We start from the raw sequence: 24,399 nt of genomic DNA, 5'->3' as shown, positions 1-24,399 counted from the left end.
GTCTGAATTATAAATGTTTTTGTACTGTTATTATTACCTGTTCTTATCTTGCAATTTGTTTATTTCACTGGTCTGGTCCAAAATCTGTTTTTCCAATTTGTTTGTCGAGAGGGAGTGTTCCAGGAGCTGAAGTTCAAGTCTCGTGGTCTGATTTAATACCTAAATGTGACACAATGAAGTTCCTATTTATTATTTTTTAATTAGTTTAACTTTTGAACTTCCTTTCCATTAAAGCACCCAAGCTACATGAAAACATAACTGAAACATTATTTATTCACCCAAGTATCTTATTTTAGCATATTTTTCATTTTCAGAAAAGGCTCCGTGTCTTAGATCACATCTGAGTGTGTTGAACTTTTTTACTTTTTTTCCCACGTCTCTTTTTTTATCTTTTCTTTTTTTTGAGATGGAATCTCGCTCCATCGCCCAGGTTGGAGTGCAGTGGCATGATCTCGGCTCACTGCAACCTCCACCTCTTGAGTTTAAGCAATTCTCCTGCCCAGGTGCATGCCACCACACCTGGCTAGTTTTTATATTTTTGGTTCAGATGGGGTTTCACCATGTTGGCCAGGCTGGTCTTGAACTTCTGACCTCAGGAGATCCGCCCGCCTTGGCCTCCCAAAGTGCCAGGATTACTTGCATGAGCCACTGCACCCAGCCGTATGTCTCTATTTTGGAAAGTGGTTGATAGTTCTGGACAGCGGGGTTTGTTTCAAATAATAAATGTTATTTTTCTAGTCTGCCATATTTTTTCATTTCACACAATGAGACAAGTAGGGGTATAAAATGGTCATATTTCATAGGTCAAAATTATTTTCCCTTTGCTCAAAACAAAATGCTATTCTCATATTTATTTGTCAATAGAGAGATTAGAAGTCACATGCTTCCATTATATAAAAATATAATTTTTAGCCTGGTATTTCGTCATTTGTCACTACTTGTTTAGACTTTTATGTCTTCTTTGCCATTTCTCTTTCCTATTTTAAAACTTGTTTGAACCAATTGAAGTAGTATAGCGTCAGTGTGAAACCAGCCTCAGCCTTGCTGTGCGGGTCTTTCTGACCTACTATGTGGCTTGACTAGGGCTGCTCTCCCATGGATTCTCTAGCGCCTGGCTGCCCTTCAGCAGGAAGAATCGATTACTCACATCCTCCATGTTGTGCCTATTCAGGATGTGATAACACATGCAAATGGCAGTCGGCATTGTTGCCAAAGAACCAGGGACCTTGAAAGAATCATTGTTTGCTCCTGTCTTTATGTCATTTGCAGGAGCCTTGGCCAGTCCGCAGCACAGGTTGCAGAGATAGGCTTATCCTTAGTCAGAGCTGGTCGAGTTCTTATCACGAAAAGTCTTCTGTGAGAATAAAGTCCTTGGCCAATGTAAGGGTTTGTTTGGGTTTTAATATTAACACCTGGAATATAGATTTGGCCTACGTCTTCTTTGGGTCCAACGTTCTATGTTCGTTATTTCTAAAAGGAACTGGAAAACTGTGTCTCCTATTTAATTCATAAGGGTTATAAAATGAGTAAACTTTGGTGGGGAGGCAAGGAAGAATGGCATCTAAGTCGTGATCGGCCCAGTAGTAATGGTAACCTTTCTGGAGAGCATCAAACAGCTGGACCAACAGCCACCCGTCGTTACTCAATTTGATTGTCTCTCATTCTGACAGGCTTGGAGAATCTTACTTCTAATCAGAAATTTTCATATTTGAATTTAAACCTATTTCACGAAGTCAGTAACTGCTCAGCAAATGCCTTCAAGCAGAGCGGGCACATAATTCAGTCTCTTTGTGGCCTTTCTTAACTCAGCCATTTTTCTATTTTTGAGATGGGGTCTTACTCTGTTGCATAGGCTGGAGTGCAGTAGAACCATCTCGGCTCACTACAGACTCTGCCTCCCAGGCTCAAACAATTCTTGTGCCTCACTAAGCCTCCCAAGTAACTGGGACTACAAGTGCACACCAGCATGCTTGGCTAATTTTTTTTTTTTTTTTTTTTTTTGATAGAGATGGGGTTTTCTCACGTTGCACAGGCTGATCTCGAACTCCTGAGCTCAAGCGATCCACCCACCTTGGCCTCTCACAGGGCTAAGATTACAGATGTGAGCAAGCGCACTCGGCTGGCTCAGACATTTTCATGTGTTCAGTTGGGCTTTATATGGAAAAGCTGTTTACTTTCCATCCATTTTCTTATTTTCCTGTTATCCTGGATACATGATATCTAGTTTCACACCAGGCATTCTTTTTTAAATCATGTGACCCAACACAAGCACCTTACATGCTCTGAAGTCTCTGACTTCTGCAGGATATAGCAAGGTTTGCATTGTTGCTCTGTCCTAACACTTTTTCATTACTATTATTTTATTATTAAAAATGTTTGCCAAGCTCCCGTGCTTGGATCTATTATTATAAAATATAAGAAATATTATATTTTAAAATAACATTTTAAAAATGCTTATGAGACAGTCTTTGGATAAGCTATTAAATTGTCCATCAGTCTTACTATCAAAATGTGACTTGATCATTACTCATTTATTTTAATAGATTGGTGCCATTTTGACATTGAAAGTAATGGCAGTTGGGTGCGCTGGCTCATGCCTGTAATCCCAGCACTTTGGGAGGCCAAGGCGGGCAGATCAACTGAGGTCAGGAGTTTGAGACCAGCCTGGCCAACATGGTGAAATCCTGTCCCTACTAAAAATACAAAAAATTAGCTAGGTGTGGTGGCCCACACCTGTAATCCCAGGTATTCGGGAAACTTGAGGCACGAGAATCACTTGAACCCGGGAGGAGGAGCTTGCAGTGAGCTGAGATTGCAACTCCAGCCTGGGCAACAGAGTGAGACTCTCAAAATAAATAAATAAATAAAATAAGTAATGGCAAAAGCTGCAGTTACTTGTGGTCCAAACTAATAATAATTGACTGTAGATTTACATTAATATATTGACTTAAATTTTTGGTATTTCTTTATCTGGAGTTTTTATGACTTCCTAAGGATTAAGTTTTTAGTGCCTTATGATCCATTATGTGAAATATTTGTGTGTATTTTCCCTAAACTGTTCTGATATTGTGGAAAGACCTGGTAATCAAGTAATTTGTTATTCTATTCTCTCATCTTAAAGTCTTTTGTTTGTCCATCATTTCACTACTGTTTTCTCTTACCTCATGCAACCATTTTTAGGAAGACAATGAAAGAACACCTATGCCCTTCTAGAAGGGATCTCATGAGAGTGGCAGGCTGTGGCTGCTCCCCTCTGAAGTCCCCTCCTAGCTCACGTCTATCATTTCTCAGTCCTTTTAGCTGAAGTGGCATATAGGAATAATATATAGTGGGTATTGTTTTACTTAAATCTACTCATTTTTAGAAAGCATTCCTTATAGCCCAGACTAGGAAGACACTAACTTCAAAAGCCTATAAAGAAGCCAGAATGAGGAGTCAGCAAGCAGACTTGGTTGCTGAGAGTCAAGACCACGGCCTTGAACTTGCAGCATCTGCATTTGTCCTAATGGCTGCTTTTCCCTTTCCCACCCAGGCTGTTTGCTGGGTCACGTGTTGTGCATCATTTAGCATAACTCTGGATGAATTTTCTTCTTTTTGAAATTCTCCAATTTTGCTGTTATTTTAATAGTTTTCTATTTCTGTGTGTGTGTGTGTGTGTGTGTGTGTGTGTGTGTGTGTGACAGAGTCTTACTCTGTTGCCCAGGCTGGAGTGGATTGGCACAATCTCAGCTCACTGCAACCTCCAACTTGTGGGTTCAAGCGATTCTCCTGCCTCAGCCTCCCAAGTAGCTGGGATTATAGGCGTCCACCACAATGCCCAGTTAATTTTTTATTTTTATTTTCTAGTAGAGATGGGGTTTTGTCATGTTGGCCAGGCTGGTCTCAAACTCCTGACCTCAGGTGATCCACCCATCTCCGCTTCCCAAAGTGCTGGGATGACAGGGGTGAGCCACCACGCCTGGCCACTAGTTTGCTCTTTCATAGTCTTCCTTCTGTTACTGTTAATCATTAGCTCATAGAATCTCACAGAGGAAAGAGAACTTAGCAATCACATGTCTGGCCCAATCCTTTATATTATTTGAGACCCAGAAAAGGTGAGTGCCTTGTTCCAATGCATTCATCTTTCTGGTGGTAGACCTGGAGTCACGGCAGAGCTCAGGGCTCTTGCTCACGCGTGCGGTCTTTTCTGTGGCAGGACACTTCTCACTGTCCCACTTCTCTCCTCCATAAACTCATTCCATGGGCTGTGTTAGCGGTTCTTTGAGATTCAGGTTTTATCTTAACTCAAGAGTTAGATTTAAGGCCACAGTTTCTCGCTCTCTGCCTCTGTGCTTTTCATTTCTCAAATATTCAAAGACTTTAGGACTTAGAAATGGAAAATGATCCCCAGAGTCCAGAAAGCACCAGGGAGACAGAGGGGCTATTCATCTTGCAGTGGTGAGAGATGAGTGGCATGAAAGTGACTCAGATAGCTTCAGTAGATAGAATACATGAAATTTAACCTCAGTATTAAAAACAAAAAGCGATTTACTGATTTTAAATTCATTAAAGATGAATTTAAATTAAGGATGTGCCAGCCATACAACCTTAATTTCTGATCAGTTCATCGCTTTTCTCCTATGGTAGTGTTTTCTTTCGTGTCCCATGCCTTCATTGAGGAAGCTCCTGGTGCAACTGAGTGCTACTCTCTCGCTGCTGCGACACTGTGTGCTTTCTGTGGCATTACTTACTTGGGCTTCCACATCGGTTAACTTCCGTGTTTGCTCTGCTGTTTGGTTCAACAGGCTTGTCCCTATTTCTATCATCACAGCTGTCTGGTTCTGCACTGCATTCTGCTGCATCTCTACCATTTCTTTTTTCATGTTGTCCTGGATATAATTCTCAAGCTAGAAAAGAACAATGTTAGAAGAAAATCATTAGTCAGATGACCAGAAACCTGATTCCTAAATCTTTGTCATCTCTTCCCTATCAAAAAAAAAAAAAAAGTCTATTAGAAGACCTGTTCCTTGCCTTCCTTGTGGGATCTTGCTGTTTTATTTTTCATCACTAGCAGGAAAATACAATGTGATTTTATTTTTATGCAAAATCTGGCAACTTAGTCACATCACGTAAAGGAAAGAGACAAGCTACTGGTAGCTTCTGCATTCCTCTAGAAGTCCACATCATGGCAGGCCACGGAGGGTGGTGAGGGCAGCCACAGGGACTGCTAGGGGCTGCCGCTGTGGGGTTGTGTCTGTCCTACCCAGGTGCAACTCCGACCACGCAGTGCAGGAAATGATCATTTGGTAATAAGCATCACTATTTCTCTCACATTCTAGACTTTTGGTTTCTCCACACAGACTTGAGAAGACACTCTAAGACAGCATCTAAGGAAAGGCGCGCCTTTTGATTTTCCTCTTTTTTTTTTGAGATGGAGTCTTACTCTCTTGCCAGGCTGGACTGCACTGGTGCGATCTCTGCTCACTGCAACCTCCTCCCGGGTTTAAGCGATCCTCCTGCCTCAGCCTCCCGAGTAGCTGGGATTACAAGCACACACCACCATGCCCAGCTAATTTTTATATTTTTAGTAGAGACGGGGTTTCACCATGTTGGCCAGGATGGTCTTCATCTCTTGACCTCCTGATCCACCCGCCTTGTCCTCCCAAAGTGCTGGGATTACAGGCGTGAGCCACCACACCCGGCCTGATATTCCTCTTAACCTACAGAATCACCACTCAGTTCCACATTCTGTGGGGCCTTCCCCACCTTCTTCCTCATTGAGTTCATTCAACCTATGAAATTTTTCCTAATGTGTATGTGTTTTTCACGATTTTCTAATTTCATGTATCAGGCAAACTTTTAATCCCACACTGGTCCATTTATCACCTAACGTGCCATAGGCTGGTTCTTCCTTCCCTCTGTTTCTAAAGATGATCATGCCGACTAATTTTAGCATTAGTTTAAACACAAGACAAAGAAGCAACTCATTTATCTGCCATTCGTAGAGATATCCCTGTTTGTGGCAGTAAAATTATATAATGATGTATGACTGCAAGACAACTTGGTACGTGGGAAGAGCCTGTGGGCTTGGAGCCAGGGAAGCCTGCCCTCTGCTTTATAGCCTTGGTTCTAGGAAAGTCGCTTAACCCTTTGGGACCCTAATGTCGTCATATGTAAAATAGGGTTTCTGGTTGGTCAGAGGACTATCTTAAGGAGGAGTTGCACTATGCTTTTAAAGTCATTGTGTGTGTGTGTGTGTAACTCCAGCTACTTAACATTTAATTTTTTTCTTTTTTTTTTTATATAACAGTCTAATGATGGGAACCATTATTGCATTCACCAGTTGAAAGTATAAGCTCATGAATGTAGAAACATGTTTTCTTCCTGTTCACATAGGGTAACAAACATTTTTGATTATATTGAATAACTGAAAGATGATTATAAAACTGCTTCTGGTGCCTTTCTTTAAAACCTTGAAATTCTCTGTAGAGAAATCATTCATGGAGTCAGTTATCAGACTGATTTCCCCCAAAGTGTTAACCACTAAGTAATTCTGTGCTTTCTGTCTTTAAGAGTAGGAAAATAGAATGGGAAGGGTAGAGTTTCTCTCTTAGAGCTTCTTTGTTGACGCATTTCATAGATTGTGTCTTGTGACTGGTATCAGATGGTTTTAGGATTAGACTGGAACTATAAGTTTACTGTTTCCGATGCCCCCTCGCCATGACTCTGCCGCACTTCTCTGAGCTCCCAGCTCCTCATCCTGGCAGCTAAGGCTCCCTCCCTGGCAGTTGTGGCTATTGGATGGATCAGAAGAGCAGGATGTATGACAGGCACAGCCAGCCCTCCATCTGCCGCCTCCACATATACGGATTCAACCACACCATCAAAATATTTTTTAAAAAATAACAATACAACAATAAAAAATGAAAATTGTAAAACAGTAGAGTACAGCAATTATTTACTCGGCATTGACATTATGTTGGGTATTCTAAGTAACCTCGAGATGATTTAGAGTATGCAGGAGGATGTGCGTAGCATATAGGCAGATGCTACCCTGTTTTATAGAAGAGGCTTGAGCATCGTGGATTTTGGTATTCTCAGGGATCTTGGAACCAGTCCCCCACAGATATCAAGGGATAATTGTAGTGGAGCTCCAGTCATGTAAAATCATTTTGTGATCAAGCCATCCGCCTGCCTCAGCCTCCCAAAGTGCTGGGACTATAAGTGTGAGCCATTGCATCTGGCCAAAACCTTTAGTTTCCCATGTGAATCAAAATAGAGTAGACCACTGTATATATATATGTGTATATATATATATATATAATCAGGCTCTGTTACCCAGCAGGTCAACAACCATCTCCACTATAGGCTTCATAAAATGTGAAGAATCTGAAATCTTATTAACCCTTTCTCAGAGTTAGCCCAGGCTTTTTAGTGTCTGTGATCTTTCTTAATTCATTCCTTTGCCTTCCTCCCCTTCCTTTGTAAAAACTGTGACTTTTGTGATTGAAATAAAGTATTTAGAAGAAGCCATAAATAGCAGTTTGTAATTCTCCCCTCTGCTCATTGCCATGGGAGTAATGGAATTTTTGGGTTTGCAGCTAAAGCTGTGTGTCACCCAGAGGCACTGTCTTGGTTACTTCTCACATCAGCCAAGATAATATTTAAAAAGATTCATTCTGGGAGGCTTGGAACTATAGCGATAGACTCCAGCTGGAGTTGAGTTTAAACCCCTACTCAGAAATAATAATTTACAAAGTGGTATGAATAAAAAGTCTTAACCTTCTTCTTGATTTCAGTACTTAAGAGCTACATAAAAATCATTGTCTTTTGTCACTCTAAATCATATAATCAGAGAGGGAAAATGAATCCTGCAATGCTGCCTTCCCACATTTCTAGAGCTACTGAGTCAGATGTGGTTGCAGCTCCCCAGAGATACGAAGGATTGTTTATAATTAAAAACTTAAAGTCAAATTCCAATTTAAAGTTAAACTTAGGAACTTTGACAGACATACAGGCCCAATTTTTAAAAATGAAATTTCTTAACTTGCCATATTGTTTTCTAAACTTAAAAACAATAGAATCCAAGATCCTTTTTAAATTGCTACTTTTTTGCTTTTCAGGATGACAAATATAGGTACACGGTGGGTGAGATACTGTGTGTCCCTGTATGTTATTCTTACAGAAAAGCAAATTACAGATACATACAATATGTGTATATACAGATATGTCTATGGCATATCTGTATATAGTGTCTATACACAATATATAAAACTCTTGAAGACATGTATCATTTAAATAAAAGAAAATTATGTATGATACTGACTGCATTGCTAATTAATTGAAGTATTTGGGAGAAGAATGGAACAGAAACAAAAACGTCCAGTAGTAGATATTTTGTGTTGATTAAAAAAGATTTTGGGACCAGGCGTGATGGCTCGTTACTGTAATTCCAGTACTTTGGGAGGCCGAGGCGAGAGAATCACTTAAGCTCAGGAGTCTAAGACCATCCTTAGTAACCTGGTGAAACCCCATGTCTACAAAATACACACACACACACACAAAATTAGCTGAGCATGGTGGTACATGCCTGTAGTCTCAGCTACTGGGGAGGCTGAGGTGGAAGGATTGCTTGAGCCCGGAGATCAAGGTTGCAGTGAGCCATGATGGTGTCACTGCACTGCAGCCTGGGTGACAGAGTGAGACTTTGTCTCAAAAAATATATATAAATAAATAAAAAGATTTATGTTCTTACTCTTGAAGTCATGAAATTAAGGTTTTAAGAGAAATGTATGATGTGACAGGTCCTCTAAAAACAAGAAAGAATACTGTATGTTTAGCCCCAGATACACTAGCCACAGGAGCAGCCACAGTGTGGTGGGTAGTGTTCCTTGGCTGCCTGCGCTGCCAGCGCCATCCAGGAATTGCTGTCTCACAACTCCAGGTGCCTCGCGTCAGCACAGGTGAATGCAGTGCTGAACCCTGGAGTCACCCTCAGCAAAATGTTAGTTCAACCCAGAGGCCGCTTCATACTTTTCCTGCCCTTTAAGAGCCAAAAGTGATATATCTCGAAATTGGCTTGAATATACCTTCCAGTTCCAAGCTTCCAAGCTTCACAGTGCCATAAGAAAACAGACAGACCACCCACCCCTCCGTGGAGGGCCATTTTTACCACCAGAAAAGCCCAGAGTTAAAGATTACCAATGCCAATTCTATCTTCTGGGAGCATCCTGACAAAAGAATCTTGTGTTTTCCTCCAAAGATTAGTAGTAATTTTTAGAGATACAGAAAGACTAGGGATGTCCAAAATATAGTATAAAAATAAACATTTCCAAATAAAGATCTCCCATGTAATGTAGCCTTTCCATAAATCACCACATATTAAGGAGAATGAGACCGAACCTAGAAACCAAGCCATCTGGCTCATCCACGTGGATAGATGGACCTTGAAATTTCCCTGTCTCTTGACCTTGATGAATTAGTTATTTTCTAGTTTATTACCCTAGAATGTCTTTCTGTTTAATGTCTCTCTTATTTTTACTGGCTGTCACTGAAAACCAAAAATATAGAAACCTGCCAGAAATACGAAATTCTGTTCTAGTATAAGGAAGTCTTAGTACAAGGGGAAAAAAATAGCCGGTAAATAAGCCATCCTCCACAGGCAGCACCAAACTCCACTTGCCTTTGGCCGATGATTCCCATCCCTGTCATCTGCACATAACTGCTCTCATCGAAACAGTTCCAAGATACTTGAACCTCCCGTGGGAGGGGACACGGTTCTTTCCAATGTCACATGCATAGCATGTGAAACAGATTCACGTTTTGCAGGAACGCTTGCCATTGCCTTCCTATCTGTAGAGGATTACTGCATGCGTGTGATCTGTGGGCACATGTGTCCAAATAGGTCCCACTGTACATGTGTGCAAGGACAGGGTGCATTCACTTTGTCCTCTTCTTGATGGTGGACACGCTTGGCAAGTGTGGAGCCTTGGGCTGTTCCTCCTTTCTCAGAACTCAAGTGAGTTATGTGAGTGTAACATTGAGGTCTGTGGCGGATCCTAGCTGCATGGCTTGCTGCTCAGTGATTTTCTAACAAAGAGTCATGCCCCAGACATAGTCTTTAAAACTTGGCTACACATCGAAGCTCAAGCAACCAGGGTGAAATATTTTAACACAACATATATACACACACACACACACACATATATAGTTGTGTAAAATATGTTCTGAAGTTTTTTATTACTCCCACACATTTTGAATGATAGAATTTGACAGGAAAAATAGGTCCATTTATGAGGCAGCTATGGCAGATTGATTACACATTTGAAAGTTTATCTGGCTATTTTCCTTCTCACCGAGATTGTCATCATTATTTTTTATACCAAAAGACAAGTTATTTTGAAATTGGCTCAGTAAAGGAAAACATAGATAATATATGAAAACTATCCCCAACTTGGAGATTCTGGTGTTGATTTCTCACCAACTGAAGATGCTGGTTGAGAGATTGTTTCTATTTAAATAAAATTCAAGATCCTTAGACCTTTTTATTAATTAGTTTTTGTCCATCTGAATGACCTAAGATGGACAAAAACAAATTGATGAGAAGATCTAAGGACATCGAATTTTCTAATACATTAACAAATAATTTGAAATTTCCTTGGAAACATTTTCCTGTTACCCATTTCAGTTTAGAAATAAGATATTGCAACCATCTGTCTTAGACACACACACACAGACACGTTTTTCCACCCCCGTGATTCCATCTTCCCACCCAGGGCCCACTGTCCTCTCTCTCCCAATGGCCAATGGCCACACAGCCCCCAGCTGCTTTCCTTTCTTCCCACTGTCACAGTCAGGAAGCCATATGCAAAGCTGGCGACTGCAGCAGCTCACTTTCTTCCTTTGCAGGTTTGCCTAAGGATAAGGTCCAGATTCCTTCTTTTTTTTTTTAAGATGGAGTCTTGCTCTGTTGCCAGGCTGGGGTGCAGTGGCACAATCTCTGCTCACTGCAACCTCTGCCTCCTGGGTTCAAGTGATTCTCCTGCTTCAGGCTCCCAAGTAGCTGGGACTACAGGCAAGTGTCACCACGCCGGGCCAATTTTTGTATTTTTAGTAGAGACAGGGTTTCACTATGTTGGCCAGGCTGGTCTCAATCTCTTGACCTCATGATCCACCCACCTCGGCCTCCCAAAGTGCTGGGATTACAGGCGTGCGCCACCACACCCAGCCAGATTCCTTCTTCTTAAGACACACACTACTTCCTAACTGGCACCCCTGATCTCGTGGGCCTCAGAGCTGGGTGCACACTGCCCTTGGCTGTCCCAGCTGCCCAGCAGCCTCGTACCACAGCCACCTTTGAATCTCCTCCTTGAGTCCTCTCTTCCCCCTCAGGTCCCACCATCCCCCATTGCATGCCCTCAGCAAAGAAACTCATTTTGTATTTCATTTTGATACCAAAACCATTTTGTATGTGTGTCGTTTCGTTTTAAATCTCCACAGACAATAGGTTAATGTTCTTGCTTGCTTAGTGAATAGTGAATAGAATACTGAAACCCTGCAACTGTTCCTCATACACACCCTAGTAACAACAAGCAAAACATTCGCTCTTACAATTAGTCTGAAAACTTGAGTGTGAGATGATTAAATCCAGGGATATTCGGTTTGGGAGGCTTTTGACCTAATGTTCTTGCTTCCCTGTCATGAGGAAACTCTGAAACATCATTTGAGGTCTCCAGACAGAAAAGTGGCAAAACTGGGCTTTCCTCCCCTCCTTTCAGGGTTGGGCTGTTTTGTGTGTGTTTTCATTCTGGAGATTGTGCTGCCTAAGCAGCTATCTACTCAGCAGTACTTCATGGCAGAGGCTAAAGAGGGAAGGATGAGGAGATGCGGGTTTGGGGCAGCCCTTTGTCCTCCTGAACCCCTCACCGGAGCCTGGGGGCAACACATTACCCACAGGTAGAGGTGATGTTCACATGGCCTGTGACGTGGGAAGGAAGTTTTTTTCTGTTTTCTCTACATACTGACGCCAGACTGGAATTTACAGAACTTAGAAAAGTCCATGCCAGGGCTACTTGCCTTCTACTGACTGTCTTTATAGCCTTGGCCTTTTCTTCATGTTCAGTGTAAGGCCCTAGAAATGGAAGCACAGGCTAAAGGCTGAGGAAGGGAAGCATGGCCTCTGACCAATTTCCTGCTGGGTCTTGTGACTTCTCTTAAGGAGCACACTTGCCTTCACCCACCCGACCACGTGGACACCTGCCCACATAGGATCTTTCAAGCACTTCCTGAAATGGATCTGTTCTGATCTAGCCTTTTTGCTTTTTTCTATTAATAATTTTTTTATTTTTGAGACGGAGTCTTGCTCTGTCCCCCAGGCTGGAGTACAGCAGCGCGATCTCGGCTCACTGCAACCTCTGCCTTCCTGGTTCAAATGATTCTCCTGCCTCAGCTTCCCAAGTATCTGGGATTACAGGCATGCACCAACATGCCTGGCTAATTTTTGTATTTTTAGTAGAGACGGGGCTTCGCCATGTTGGCCAGGCTAGTCTGAAACTCCTGACCTCAGGCGGTCTGCCTGCCTCAGCCCCGCAAAGTGCTGGAATTACGGGTGTGAGCCACCATGCCCGGCCATTTAATAATTTCTGAGTGACTTTCTTTCTGATACTGTATCTAGATAGCCAACCTTTTTCCTACTTTCGCGAGTATAAGAGACTGGAGGTTCACTTGTTGATCACTATAAACTCCAAGATGTAGTAGGAATGAGGTCACAGGCCTCGGCTGGCGGCATTCTAGCATTCGTTGTCCACACCCCTCCTCCTGTGGACGATCCAGCCTACAGTAATTCCAGTGTACGGGCATCTGTGCTCCATCAAGCCCTATCTGCTTTGCTCTTCTGTGAGTGCAGCTGCGAATTCCTTGCATCATTTAATTTTTTCATATACATTTGAATATATGTTTTTTAATATATTCATATCATTTTACCTCTTTGTGTGTTTCCCTTACCACAACTCCAAAATTTGAGAAGGAAATGTGTTTTTCTCCTCAAAGTGCTCCAGCTATTTTCTACTGATAAAGCGGCTATTTCTCATCAATAGCAGGCATTTTAAATGTATGTAAGTGTAATGAGACTGGTATAGTAACCTCATGTAAATTTCTTTGGGCATTTCTTATGCAAAAGGTGTCGCATTTTGCATGAGTGTCTTTTAGAGGTCTCGTAGGGCACATATACATTTACCCAGATGTCTGTAAGCGTGCGGCCTCATGGCACTTCCTGCATACCTGACACTTGAACAGATTCCTGGAAGCCAAGGAGCAAATGCAGGGCCGCAGGTGTTGTCAGGCGGTGTCTGCATGTATAGATGTATACACAGCAAGAATAGTTACAGCAGCTTACAATGACAAAAGGCTTCTCTGTGTGTCTGTGTGTGTACCTCCCTCTCACCACATTCTCACACTGCCTTAGCTTGGGTTTACCCAAAAGCAGAGCCTGAGACAAAGGCAGGCATGCAGGAAGTTTATGTAGGAAGTGGCCCCAGAGAGCAGCCCTGCGGGACAGGCGCAGGAGGCAGGGGCACGGCAGGGTGGTTCGCACACATGGACTCAGGCAGCCACTGCCGTGTTGGCTGGCAAGAAGCCCCAGAGGACCTTCCGGGGGGGCCCTGGGACAGTGTCTCAGAACATCCACCTGGGGCGAGAGTGGGGGCTGCTGTCCCCAGGGGACAGGTGGAGCCCAGGGGGCATTCATGCCCCAGGTTTTGGAGATGCGCTTGCACTAGTGTCAAGGAGGTTCCCATGGGTGTCCCAAGGCAGATTGGAGCCAAGGTCTCTGGGCAGCTCCTGGGGATTTGTGGAAGGACCCGAGGCAAGCCCTGTCTCTGAGATGGCTGGAACAGCAGGTCGGGCCCCAAGGGTTGATTCCGAGCCGCACCACAAGGTTTCCCTGGCACAGCAGGGGATGCTTTGGGGCACCTTTAATGAGGGAGAAAAGTGAGGCTCAGAGAAAATCAGTGCCCAGCCCAAGTCTTATGGAGCTCAGGCTGTGGGCAGTGGCTAAAGACAGGCTAGCGGGTGACTCGGGGCCAGGTGGAAGGGAGGCTTGTATTTATAGCCCCCAGTCAGCAATGCTGGAGAGGAGAGGAAAGGAAAAGCAGTGTTCTGAGAAACACAGCATTTCTAGTAGATTGGGGCAGGGCAAGCCTGAGACAGGAAACCAAAGCCAGGGTCGCCAACCAGGAGTGAAATGAAGCTGTGGCAGCAGAACGATTGCGGGGATGCTTGGCAGGCCGTTGGTGGCTTCTGAGTTACTGTGCAGCCTTCTACCATTTGTCTGTTTTTTTGGATATTTTGTTATCCTCAGCTTAGAAGATACTAGTGATGTTTTCCCTACAGAGGTAGAAAGAAAATATAAAACTACTTTCTTTTTAAAAATGTACTGAATGTAGGGCCAGTCATAGTGGCTCGCTCCTGTAACCCCAGTACTTTAGGGGACCAACATGGGAGGATCACTTGAGGTCAGGAGTTCAAGACCAGCCTAGGCAACATGGTGAGACTCCGTCTCTACGGATTTTTTTTTTAATTAGCTGGGCATGGTGGCACATGCCTGTGGTCCCTGTTCTGGGTGACAGAATGAGACCCAATGTAAAAAAATAAAAAGTACTGAATGATAAATGATTTCAAATAGAAGCAGTTAAAATTTAGCTCTAAGAATGAGATTGATGCAGTATACTAAGAACTTCTTTTTTTTAAATGAAACTAGAGTATTCTTGCCTTTCTGAATTCAAGGTACACTGCAAGAAAAAATAATATAAAGTGACAAAATGTCTCAGTGTTTTTCTATGCCAGATAGAATCTTATGTATATCTGTCTAGAGACATATATGCATACATTTGGGTACACATGTGAGGTAGGGGTGTGTGTGTGTGCGTGTGTGTGTATGTGTGTGTGTGTGTTTCACCTCTCTAAGAAATAGACATTCCAAAGCTTGGTGGGCATTGTGGGGAGGCTTTAGACCCTGTAATGTTGTTGGACTGTCGCTGTAGGAAGGACACTGGGCCCTGGGTCACAGTGCTAGCTGGTAGCAGAGTATCAGCTACAACCCTCGTCTCTCAATGCCACATCCAGCACTCTCACCACTGTACCGATATGCCTATTGTTACCTTAAAAAAAAAAAAGTACTGTCTAAGGAGCATTAACATTCTTTTTCCTTTTTGCAATGAAGTAGACAGCTACTGATGGCCATTTGTGTCTTCTCTCTGCCCTGTTTTTGCTGTCTCCTTCTGTGTTATGTGGGTTTGCTAAAATACTGAGTGGAGGTCTGTGGAAGAGGTGGCATGATCATCTCTGAAGTAGGTCGGTTTTTTTCTTTTTGGCCTAAAGTGAATTTACTAGGTCACGATTCTAAATGGCTAGAAAAGGGAAAAGGCTAGTGAAATTTAGATGATTTTTTAAATTTAGATAATTTTCTAGAAGACACTTTCAAGGTACACTAGTTTTTGCTGTCGTTTCTAAGGCTGGCAGGAAGCGGGTGTTGTTTCTGTTTTAAAAAGGGAGAAGAGCGGACTTGGGAATGTGGATGGGAATGTGGATGGGAATGCAGATGGGAATGCTTGAGGAATCTCACAGCAGGGCATGCATGCCTCCGGGGGTCCCACTGCCTCTGGATAGACCCCCACCCCCAGCCAGGACTTTCTGCTTTTTTATCTCCTCTTTCTGCTAGCACCCAAAATGTGGAAAGAATTCCAAGGGATAGAATTTTTGAGGTAATATTGGAAGATGCTCAGAATACACAGGATTAATTTACAGTGAACACTCAGCGGGAACACAAGCCATCTTTTGTACATGAAGATGCCCTACTAACCTGCTGTCCGCAAGTGTGTTTGTCTAGTTATTCTCTCAGTATGGGTGATGGCTCTCCAATGAACTGCTTCTGTTCTCCTGCCTGGACACCCTTCTCTCTGTGCTTTCCCGGGTTAGAGTAAATGGATGCAGACACACATTTCCGTGCTCTGCAGCAACTTGAGACTCCTGTGAGCAAAATACACGGATGGACATTGGGCAATGTGTGTGGGTGCTGGGGAGCATCCAGCTCCCATCTGTGGAATAAAGCCACCCAAACCATAGGGAAGAGTGCTGTCGGATAAGGCTGGGGGGCTTTCAGAAAAGAAATGTGTTCTTTCCTCTTTGATGTTTCTGTTCATAAAGCTATAGGTTCAGCGTTTTAAATGAAATGATTTCATAACCGCTGAAGTTCATGCTTTCCTGAACTATTTAGGAAGAAAATCTACTCCTGGTGTTGGATGAGATGATCTGTCCCTTCGACCTCTGGTTCAGTTCCCATTCTCCCAAGTGTTTAAAGCTACGAGTTTTTTCATATTTTTGTATTTATTTACATAATTTAAATCCCCTGGGTGCATGTACTTTAAGCTATTGTACATCTGCCTGCGCTTTGCAGAAGCTGAAAGGGAGCAGTCGTTTTATAACTCTCATTAGAAACACGAATTATTTAACGGGCTATGTTATACATTAATCTTTAAAGTTGCAATATATATTTTTAAGCATTTTAACCTTATTTTAGATCTGACCAGCAGTAGGATGTTTTCAGATAAGAAGCAACACAGCAAAAGCAAACCGATATGCAATACCAATATTCAAATGATGTGGCAAGACAGAGCATAGGATAACTTTTGTTTTCTAAATATAACTTTTATCTTCATTTCTGGATCTGAAATTTGGTAGGAAGTGTAATAAGTATGTATTACCTTGTTTACTGTTTGCCATTTCAAATGTTGATAGATAAGCTGGGACCTCTGTTTATTATAAGACCATAGAAAAACCCATAAGCATGCTCTACTTCTGTCTGTGGCCAGCAGTCCAGCAAAAATGTTCTGAAAACCACATGCACTGTGTTCTGTGATGATTATAGTTTGACTGCACTGGAAAGAGAGACTGTGAACTGCAAATGGTGATTATGACTTTGGGCAAATCATTGAACTTCTAATTATGTCTTCCAAGACCTCCTAAACCCAAATAAGGGAGTATTTTACTACAAACTATATGTTACGTCAAACTTCTTTTTACAAAATACCAGCTCTAGGGTTGCTTCAAACTCATTTTCGGAGGGAGTTTGTCGCATTTTCGTTTCAGGGTGTGTCGTTTATATATTGAAGGGTGAGAGGTTTGGGTAAGAACTTATATGCACAACTTGGCCATAAAATGAAGTACACATATTTTGTTTCTATAGGATTCCTGATTTCTAAAGTAATTTTTATAGAAAATGGCACTCCAAGAAGGAATTCATTAAGATAAAGACACAGATGCAGCATTTAGAGTTACACTTTGTCCTAAAAGAGCCTCCCTTACCTCCTGACTCAAATCTATAGCCTCTGCTGAACTGCCCACATCAGAAAGAGTCTAAATATATTTTGAGGCCAATTACGTGATTTCAGATTGAACCTGCTAACATCAGAGTCTTTGGCAAGTAGTCTCACTAGTTTTGTTCTCACAATAGAATCAATATTTTGATTTTTCGATGTAGCTCCGTGGAGACTGGTATGATGTGCTCATACTCTGCAGTTTCCATTTTAACAAATACCATAGTAGATCACGGTCAGATGAATGCCATCACAGACATGGTGTTGGGCAACAGAAGCCACACCCCAGGAGTGCTTACTAGATGATCCATTTCCAAGAAGCTCAAGAATGGACCAAATTTACTGAAGGTGATAGAAGTCAGAATAATGACTTCCGGGTGGGAGGAGTTTGAGGCTGAGAACTGATCAGTGGCACAAGGGAACCTTCTGGAGTAAGGAAAACGTTTCCTAGATCTTGACCTTGGTGCTAGTCACATGAGTGAATTCATATTTTAAAAGTTATCCAGCTGTGAATTTCAGGTTAGTATACTTTATCCATTTCCTGTATTTTATATCTCAATAAAAATTATTTTAAAAACTAAAAGACATTTCAAAATGAAATGTTTGACAAGTTTTGTTGTGACACTGTGGCCCTAGTTACTGTGGGTGGTTTTATTTGACATCTGTCTGCATTTTTATCTGGGAGTACCTAAATAATGCCCAAAGAAATGAATGTTGGAAAAGTAATTCTAAAGTGACTGTCCACAGAGAACTGTGGATTAAACCATTCCAGCCATCTGATGAGGGTTAAAAGTATTCAGTTAGGTATATTAGTAATTTGACATTCTAAAACACAGTTCTTTCTGCATCAGGCATAACAGGCATTTGCTCTTGGAAGACCAAGAAGGAATTCATGCAGTTCCCATTAGTCTAAAAATAAATAATAAATAAATAAATGTCTGAGTCATGTATTAGATTTTGTTAGAGTTCAGTAGCTTCAAGTATATGAAGAAAATGATTTAGTCTATGAATAATAGTTCTACCCATTGCCCACTGGAATAAATACAAGATTACTCTGAGAAAAGTGAAATTGATTGAATCGAGTTCTGCTTTGAGTTACTCCAATGCAAGTGTTTCTGACTTTTGAGTCATAGTATAAAAAACTGAATAAAATAGCTTTATTCATATTGAATTGAGTTGGGGAAGAAGCGATGTTTGTGACTTTGGAAGCCACTGTAGAGTCATCAGTACAGTACAGATCTGAGAATCAAACACACCTGGTGTGAGTCCCCATTCAGCTCCTTAGGAACTACTGGCTTAATACTTTCTGACATCACATTTCTGGTTGGTAAAACAGGTATATAAATACTTACTGTGCTATGCTAGTGTGAAAATTAAGTGAAATGAATTAGCACAGTTCCCAAACTGTGTGCCAAGGTCCCCTGGGTCCTTGCAGCAAACAAATTGGAGTAAGGGAAATAGTCTAAATATTCGAGGGCAACCCAGCAGTACTCAATGTCTTTTAGCCACTGGAAGAATTCATAGCTGAAAGCAGCTCAGTTTCAACATATCAGCTTGTGCCTCTGTAAAGCTAGGTTTTTGGTGGTTGCTGTTTGTGAAAAGCAAGTGCTACAGGAAAATTAGCAGAGAGCGTAAAATGCAGCAATTCGATTTCAACGTTTGAGAAGCTGAGCAGTGCCTAACTGGCAAACATATTGCGTTCATATGTCACTGGGGTCACTTACGAAAGAAAATAAAGGATCTTTTTTTTAAAACTCAATTTATGTATATTGGTATTTTCAAATAGCTACTAAATTGTCAGGGCATAAATACTTAAATTATTTGGACCTAACCACTTAATAAAGTTAACTATTAGGTATTTCTGTTGGCCTAGAGATAGAGGAAAAATAGTGAATCACTAAGGGTGCCATGAGCTGAGAAAGTCTGAGAACGTCTTGGCTAGAACCTTGCATTTGGTAGGGTATAAACTCAACCTGCCCTCTTCCTCCCCTTCCCCCAATCCAGCTATTGCTGTTAATGGCCATCTCTATGATTTAATATGTTTATCGGAAAACTAGCAAGTCAAAAAGAAATCATAAATTGTGTAAGAACTTCATTAAGATGTATACTTCCATGTCTTCCTAACTTCTGAAACCACTAGGAAAAACAGCCGTGTTCCTTGGAAGCTGGCTGGTTGGCCCTGTCTACTTTCAGGTGAACAGCGTTTATAACCAGGGTATAACCTCGGAAGAAGTTCCCAGTGCACATGCTCCGTGGGTATCGTGGTTGCCTTCGGGCGAACGCGTTTTTTTGAAATTCATATTGGTGCCAGTTTTACCGAACTCATGTAGCCTATTTCTGCTTGTAATTTATAGTTTGCCTCCTCGCCATCCTCACTTGCTCTAAGATGAACTGGTTTTATAACGTTAGATTATACAGAAAAGCCAAATTTACTTGAACACCACAGCAATTTGGGAAGTAAATTTTCAGTGTGATTCTCCGAATGCTTGTGGTAAAAGTACAGGGACTTGAATCATTTTCCCATAATTAGTTTCAGTTCAGGAGGCCCGCCCCCTCTCTCTAACCCTCTAGCCTTGCATGTGTGTCTCTTGCCATGGAAGCTAGTGGAAAATTCCTCTCCCCTTTCACTCCACTGCCATGAGTTATAAAAAGCATGCCATTCAGAATTGACGTTTTCTTCTGCATTCTTGAATTTTTACTCAACAACTGAAAGGGGAAAAATTATTTCAAAAGATATTTCTCTATTTATCAAAGGGCCACAGGGCCACAGCAGCACTTTGGACCACCGTAGAATGGCTGACCCACTTGCCTCATCAGTAGATATGGACACATGTTCCTATCCATCAGAGAGTGCCTTTTGACTGATGGTGTGTGACACACAACACAGCAGCGCTGTTTCTCAGAGCCACAGCAATACTGGTTCACACAAGTCACTAGAGATTCCCATCTCCACTGACTCACTCAGTGGGAACAAAAGCTCCCATGCCGGTGGGAATGTGGGGCCAGGGGAGCACCGGAAGAAGGGAGTCGCGGCAGAGGTTTTCTTATTGTTAGGTTTGTTTGTTTGTTTCAGTGAGTCATCTTACCCCCATTTTTTTTTTTTAACCAAAACTCACTGTGGTTACTTCTCTAGTTTGGGTTAAGACTCCTACAAGCCAGTTTAATTTTATCAGTGGTAGTGAATTCTTGAAAGCTTCCCTTCGTTGTGGAAATTTAGTTTCAAATTAAAGTGGTCCAAGTGCCAGCTTAAACTGTGTGGTTTAGCGTCTTTATTGAACCCCCCCTGGCGGAAGGACCTACATTGGAGTTTTGGCTGCTTTTTGGGATTAAAATTATGAGTAGTTGGTTCCACTGGAACCTTGGCCCTCTCCTGGAGTGGCTTGAGGCCTATTCTGGCTTTAGGAGGCCAAAGTTAGAACCTACATGGAGGCTTTGTCCAAAGCACCTTTCGTGCATCCCGGCATTTTCAGGTGGTGTGTGTAGACCTAACAGTACTCTCTCTTATACTCGGGCTTGACCCCCCAGCTGTTGGTCCCCTGCAACTTAGATGTCTTTCATGGGAAAGTCCATGCTAGCCTAGGAAATTCCCTGAAAATGGCAGTGTTCAACTCAAAATTGGGATTTGTATCCTCATCTTAATCATTATCTGCAGTGGTGACTAGCTTCCCTCTAGCCAGCTTGAGGGAAACACTGGGTTTCTCATTGCAGCTTATTTGAATTTCAGTCGTCCCAGTAAGCACTCAAGAGAAAAGATCAGACCAGCCAAACTTGCAAGGCTGGCTGACGGGCCACAGTACAAGATGTACACCTGATGGATTTTTATAATGATGGCCGTAAGTCATACAAGGTGAAGCTTAATGCAATTTAGAAAAATTTGAAAAAAGAAAAGTGCTGGTGCTCACAGAAGCAAGATCTCATTGGGAAAATTATTGTGTGTAACAAGCATCTCTCTCTGATGATGCTGGAAAAAGAAGGTGCCATCAGGGAGGAAGGGAAGGTTTGAAAAACCAGAGTGAGCCGCAGATAGACACTTGGGTCCTTCCTTTTATTCCCACCTTCTTTTACATTGGTGGTTGATAAAGTTTCATCACTTTTTAGCCATCTGTTGTACTTCAGTACCTTCTTGTTAACCTCTGATTATAACCTGGGGGGAGTTATGTTTGACCAGTACTTAATGAATCAATCTATTCCTCAAAAGTTGGTTCTGGGCACCAAGGAATAAACGCCAAGACCATTCAACTATTTTCTGAAGAGTGGATTCAATTAGAAGGCAGATTAGTCTTGGGACTCAGTCAAAGCAGCTCTAAGTCAGTGCAGCTGCACAGGTTTCAGAGATAGCAGTGCAAGAAAAATGATACATGGGTTTGTAGAGTTAAGAAGTGTTGAAGTGTTGACTTCCATAAAAGAACACAAATGTCAATCTACAGCAGTACCATGGGCATGTAAATTTTGTTACACAGCGAAACTGCACAGTGATGGAAAGGAACAAACTTCAGCATGCACAGCAGTGTGGATGCATCACAGAAATAATAAAACAGACCAAAACATATATTGTTCCAATTATATGAAGTTCAAAACTTAGCAAAAATTAACCCATGGTGGGTGAAAGATAGCAGAGTTAGGACTGGCCTTGAACAGAGGGAGATGTTGATGAGAAGAGGTGTGAGGAAGCCACGTGCAGGGCGGGAAGCCTTCTGTATCTTGAGCTGTGTGGTCATTACACAGATGTGCACATATATGGATAAGGAGGGGCATGGGGGAGCCACGTGCACGGGAGGAAGCCCTCTGTATCTTGACCCTGGGCGGTCATTACACAGGTGTGCACAGATGTGGATGAGGAGGGGCGTGAGGGAGCCACCTGCATGGGAGGAAGCCTCTGTATCTTGAGCTGGGTAGGTGGTCATTACGCAGGTGCACACAGATGTGGACGAGGAGGGGCGTGAGGAAGCTTCGTGCAGGGCAGGAAGCCCTCTGTATCTTGAGCCTGGGTGGTCATTACACAGGTGCGCACAGATATAGATGAGGAGGGGTGTGGGGAAGTCACATGCAGGGCAGGAAGCCCTCTGTGTTTGATCTGGGCAGTCATAGGTGACAGATATAAAAATTTACCAAGCTGTACACTCAAGATTTGTGAATTTTACTCTAGGTAAGTTATAGTTCAAAAAAAAAGCCAAACTAGATTCTCTAAAACAGAGACAGCAGGGCTCGAGTCTGAGCTATACCCATATAGCCATGACAGCAGCTGGATCCATGAAAAGGCTGGGGTTGGCCTTGCCCAGTTGATCGCTTGGAGACGGGGGACGTGCTGTGAATGGAAGACGTGCCTGCTATCAGGGCTGATTTTGCCCACCCTTTATTCCTACAACGCTGTCTTCGAAAGAGTTACATTTCAATTTTATACCAACTACCATGCCTCTTCATGAATCCCTCCCCATCTGGAAAGCCTTGCCACGTGGCAGCTTCATCTCTAGATGTGGTGAAGGGTGCCAGTGTCATTGACGCCCAACCCTGGCCACAGCCATGTGGAGGCTGAATCCCCAGTGCTCTGCCTGTCCCTGTGTGTGCTGGTCCTGGGAGTGAAGCAGTGTGGCATGGGGCGGTTGCAGACCCCCCACCCTGACTGCAGGGCGGTACCCAGACACGTGCGGTGACCCTGGCTCTGCAGCCAGTTTTTGCTCTGGCACCAAGCCAGCCACTCAGCATCCAGCCTGTCCTCACCTCTCCTCTGTGATGAAGTGGAGACAAGGGTATCTACCAAAATTGGTCTGCGCAGTTTCCCAGATTTTCCACATTTGTTCCCACTCGGGGTGAGGGGCATGCTTCAGGTGTGACAGCTGGGGCAGTGTAGGGTGGCAGGCATTGGTGAGGTCTGTTGGCCCTCCTGACCCACACACAAGGGGGCATGGATTTCTTATTGAACTCTTTTTAAAATCTGTTTTATTGTAAGAGGCTCTGAAAGGAAGAAATTTTATCAGAGTCTTGCGGTCTGCGTACATTCTGATACCTCTCAGAGCTTGAGCTTCTTACCCATATAGGATAAGCTGTTGTGAAATTGAGTGAGACATGTAGACACATGGCGTGCACCTGATAAATGCCAGCTGCCACCACAGTGATGGTCAGCAACGTGGTCACCACGGTCACTTCACAATTACAGCCCAAGGGGAAGGAATGCCTCTCTCTGTTTTGACTTTCTCTGACTGCTGTCCTAATAAACAGTGTCTTTTCTGCAAGAACTCTGTAGACTTTTGAAATCAAGTGAAGGTGCTCCAAGGCCCTCATTTTGAGAAGGGGCAAGTGTGGTAGGTAAGGGATTCCTTGAGCGCTTACCTTCCACAGCTCCTGGGGCCCTGACTCGAAGCTGACCATCTCAGCTGATGCTGGCTTAGGATTTTAAATCACTTAAAATTTAACTGTGTGGAGAAAGGGCCCTAGTTAAATGGAGAGGGCTGCTTATTCGTGTTTTTTTTTTTTTTTTTTCTGCTTTCTCCTGCAGAGACTGTTTATTTTAGTGGTAGCGGTATTTGGGGGTGAAGAAGGGGAAGGGAAAAGTAGGAAAAGTAGTGTGCCACCAATTCATTCTATGCATCGCAGCTGCGAAGGCTTCCCGGCACGGGACAGGCCAGTTATGTAGACATAAACAAATTGTATGTATTAAAAGTTGTCCAATTAAAGGAAAACACCTGTATGAATTTATTGTGTTTGTTATTACCCAGAAGGGAGCCATGCTGTACTTGAAAATATGCAGTTGTTATCTGAGGGGATGGTGTTCTGATTAACCTAATTTTTTTTTTTTTTTTTTTTTTTTTGAGACAGAGTCTCGCATGGTCGCCCAGGCTGGAGTGCAATGGCGCGGTCTTGGCTCACCACAACCTCTGCCTCCTGGGTTCTAACGATTCTCTTTCCTCAGCTTCCTGAGTAGCTAGGATTACAGGCACCCCACCACCACCACGCCTGGCTAATTTTTGTGTTTTTAGGAGAGCTGGGATTTCACTATGTAGGCCAGGCTTGTCTCAAACTCTCGACCTCGGCCTCCCAAAGTGCTGGGATTACA

General features: G+C 42.8%; 2 protein-coding genes across 5 annotated transcripts in view; one reads left to right on the top strand and one right to left on the bottom strand.

Annotated features, from left to right (window-relative positions):
* MCPH1 (microcephalin 1) overlaps positions 1-24,399 on the top strand; it is a 245,463-nt gene that overhangs the window by 126,041 nt on the left and 95,023 nt on the right. The gene's annotated exons all lie outside the window — the stretch shown is intronic.
* Positions 1-24,399, bottom strand: part of ANGPT2 (angiopoietin 2) — a 64,987-nt gene that overhangs the window by 28,438 nt on the left and 12,150 nt on the right. For all 3 annotated transcript variants that reach the window (XM_012457372.2, XM_012457373.2, XM_012457374.3), the window contains exons 2-3: positions 4,731-4,886; positions 38-159 (exon numbers count right to left, since the gene is read on the bottom strand). In XM_012457372.2, coding sequence (XP_012312795.1) covers positions 38-159; positions 4,731-4,886 — 278 coding nt within the window. The remainder of the gene's footprint in view (positions 1-37; positions 160-4,730; positions 4,887-24,399) is intronic.

This window comes from Aotus nancymaae, unplaced genomic scaffold (genome assembly GCF_030222135.1).
Source record: "Aotus nancymaae isolate 86718 unplaced genomic scaffold, 86718_ANA_hifiasm-v0.15.2.pri h1tg000090l, whole genome shotgun sequence".
NCBI lineage: Eukaryota > Metazoa > Chordata > Mammalia > Primates > Aotidae > Aotus > Aotus nancymaae.
Note: the sequence above shows the minus strand (reverse complement) of the source record. Positions and strands in the feature narration are given on the sequence as shown.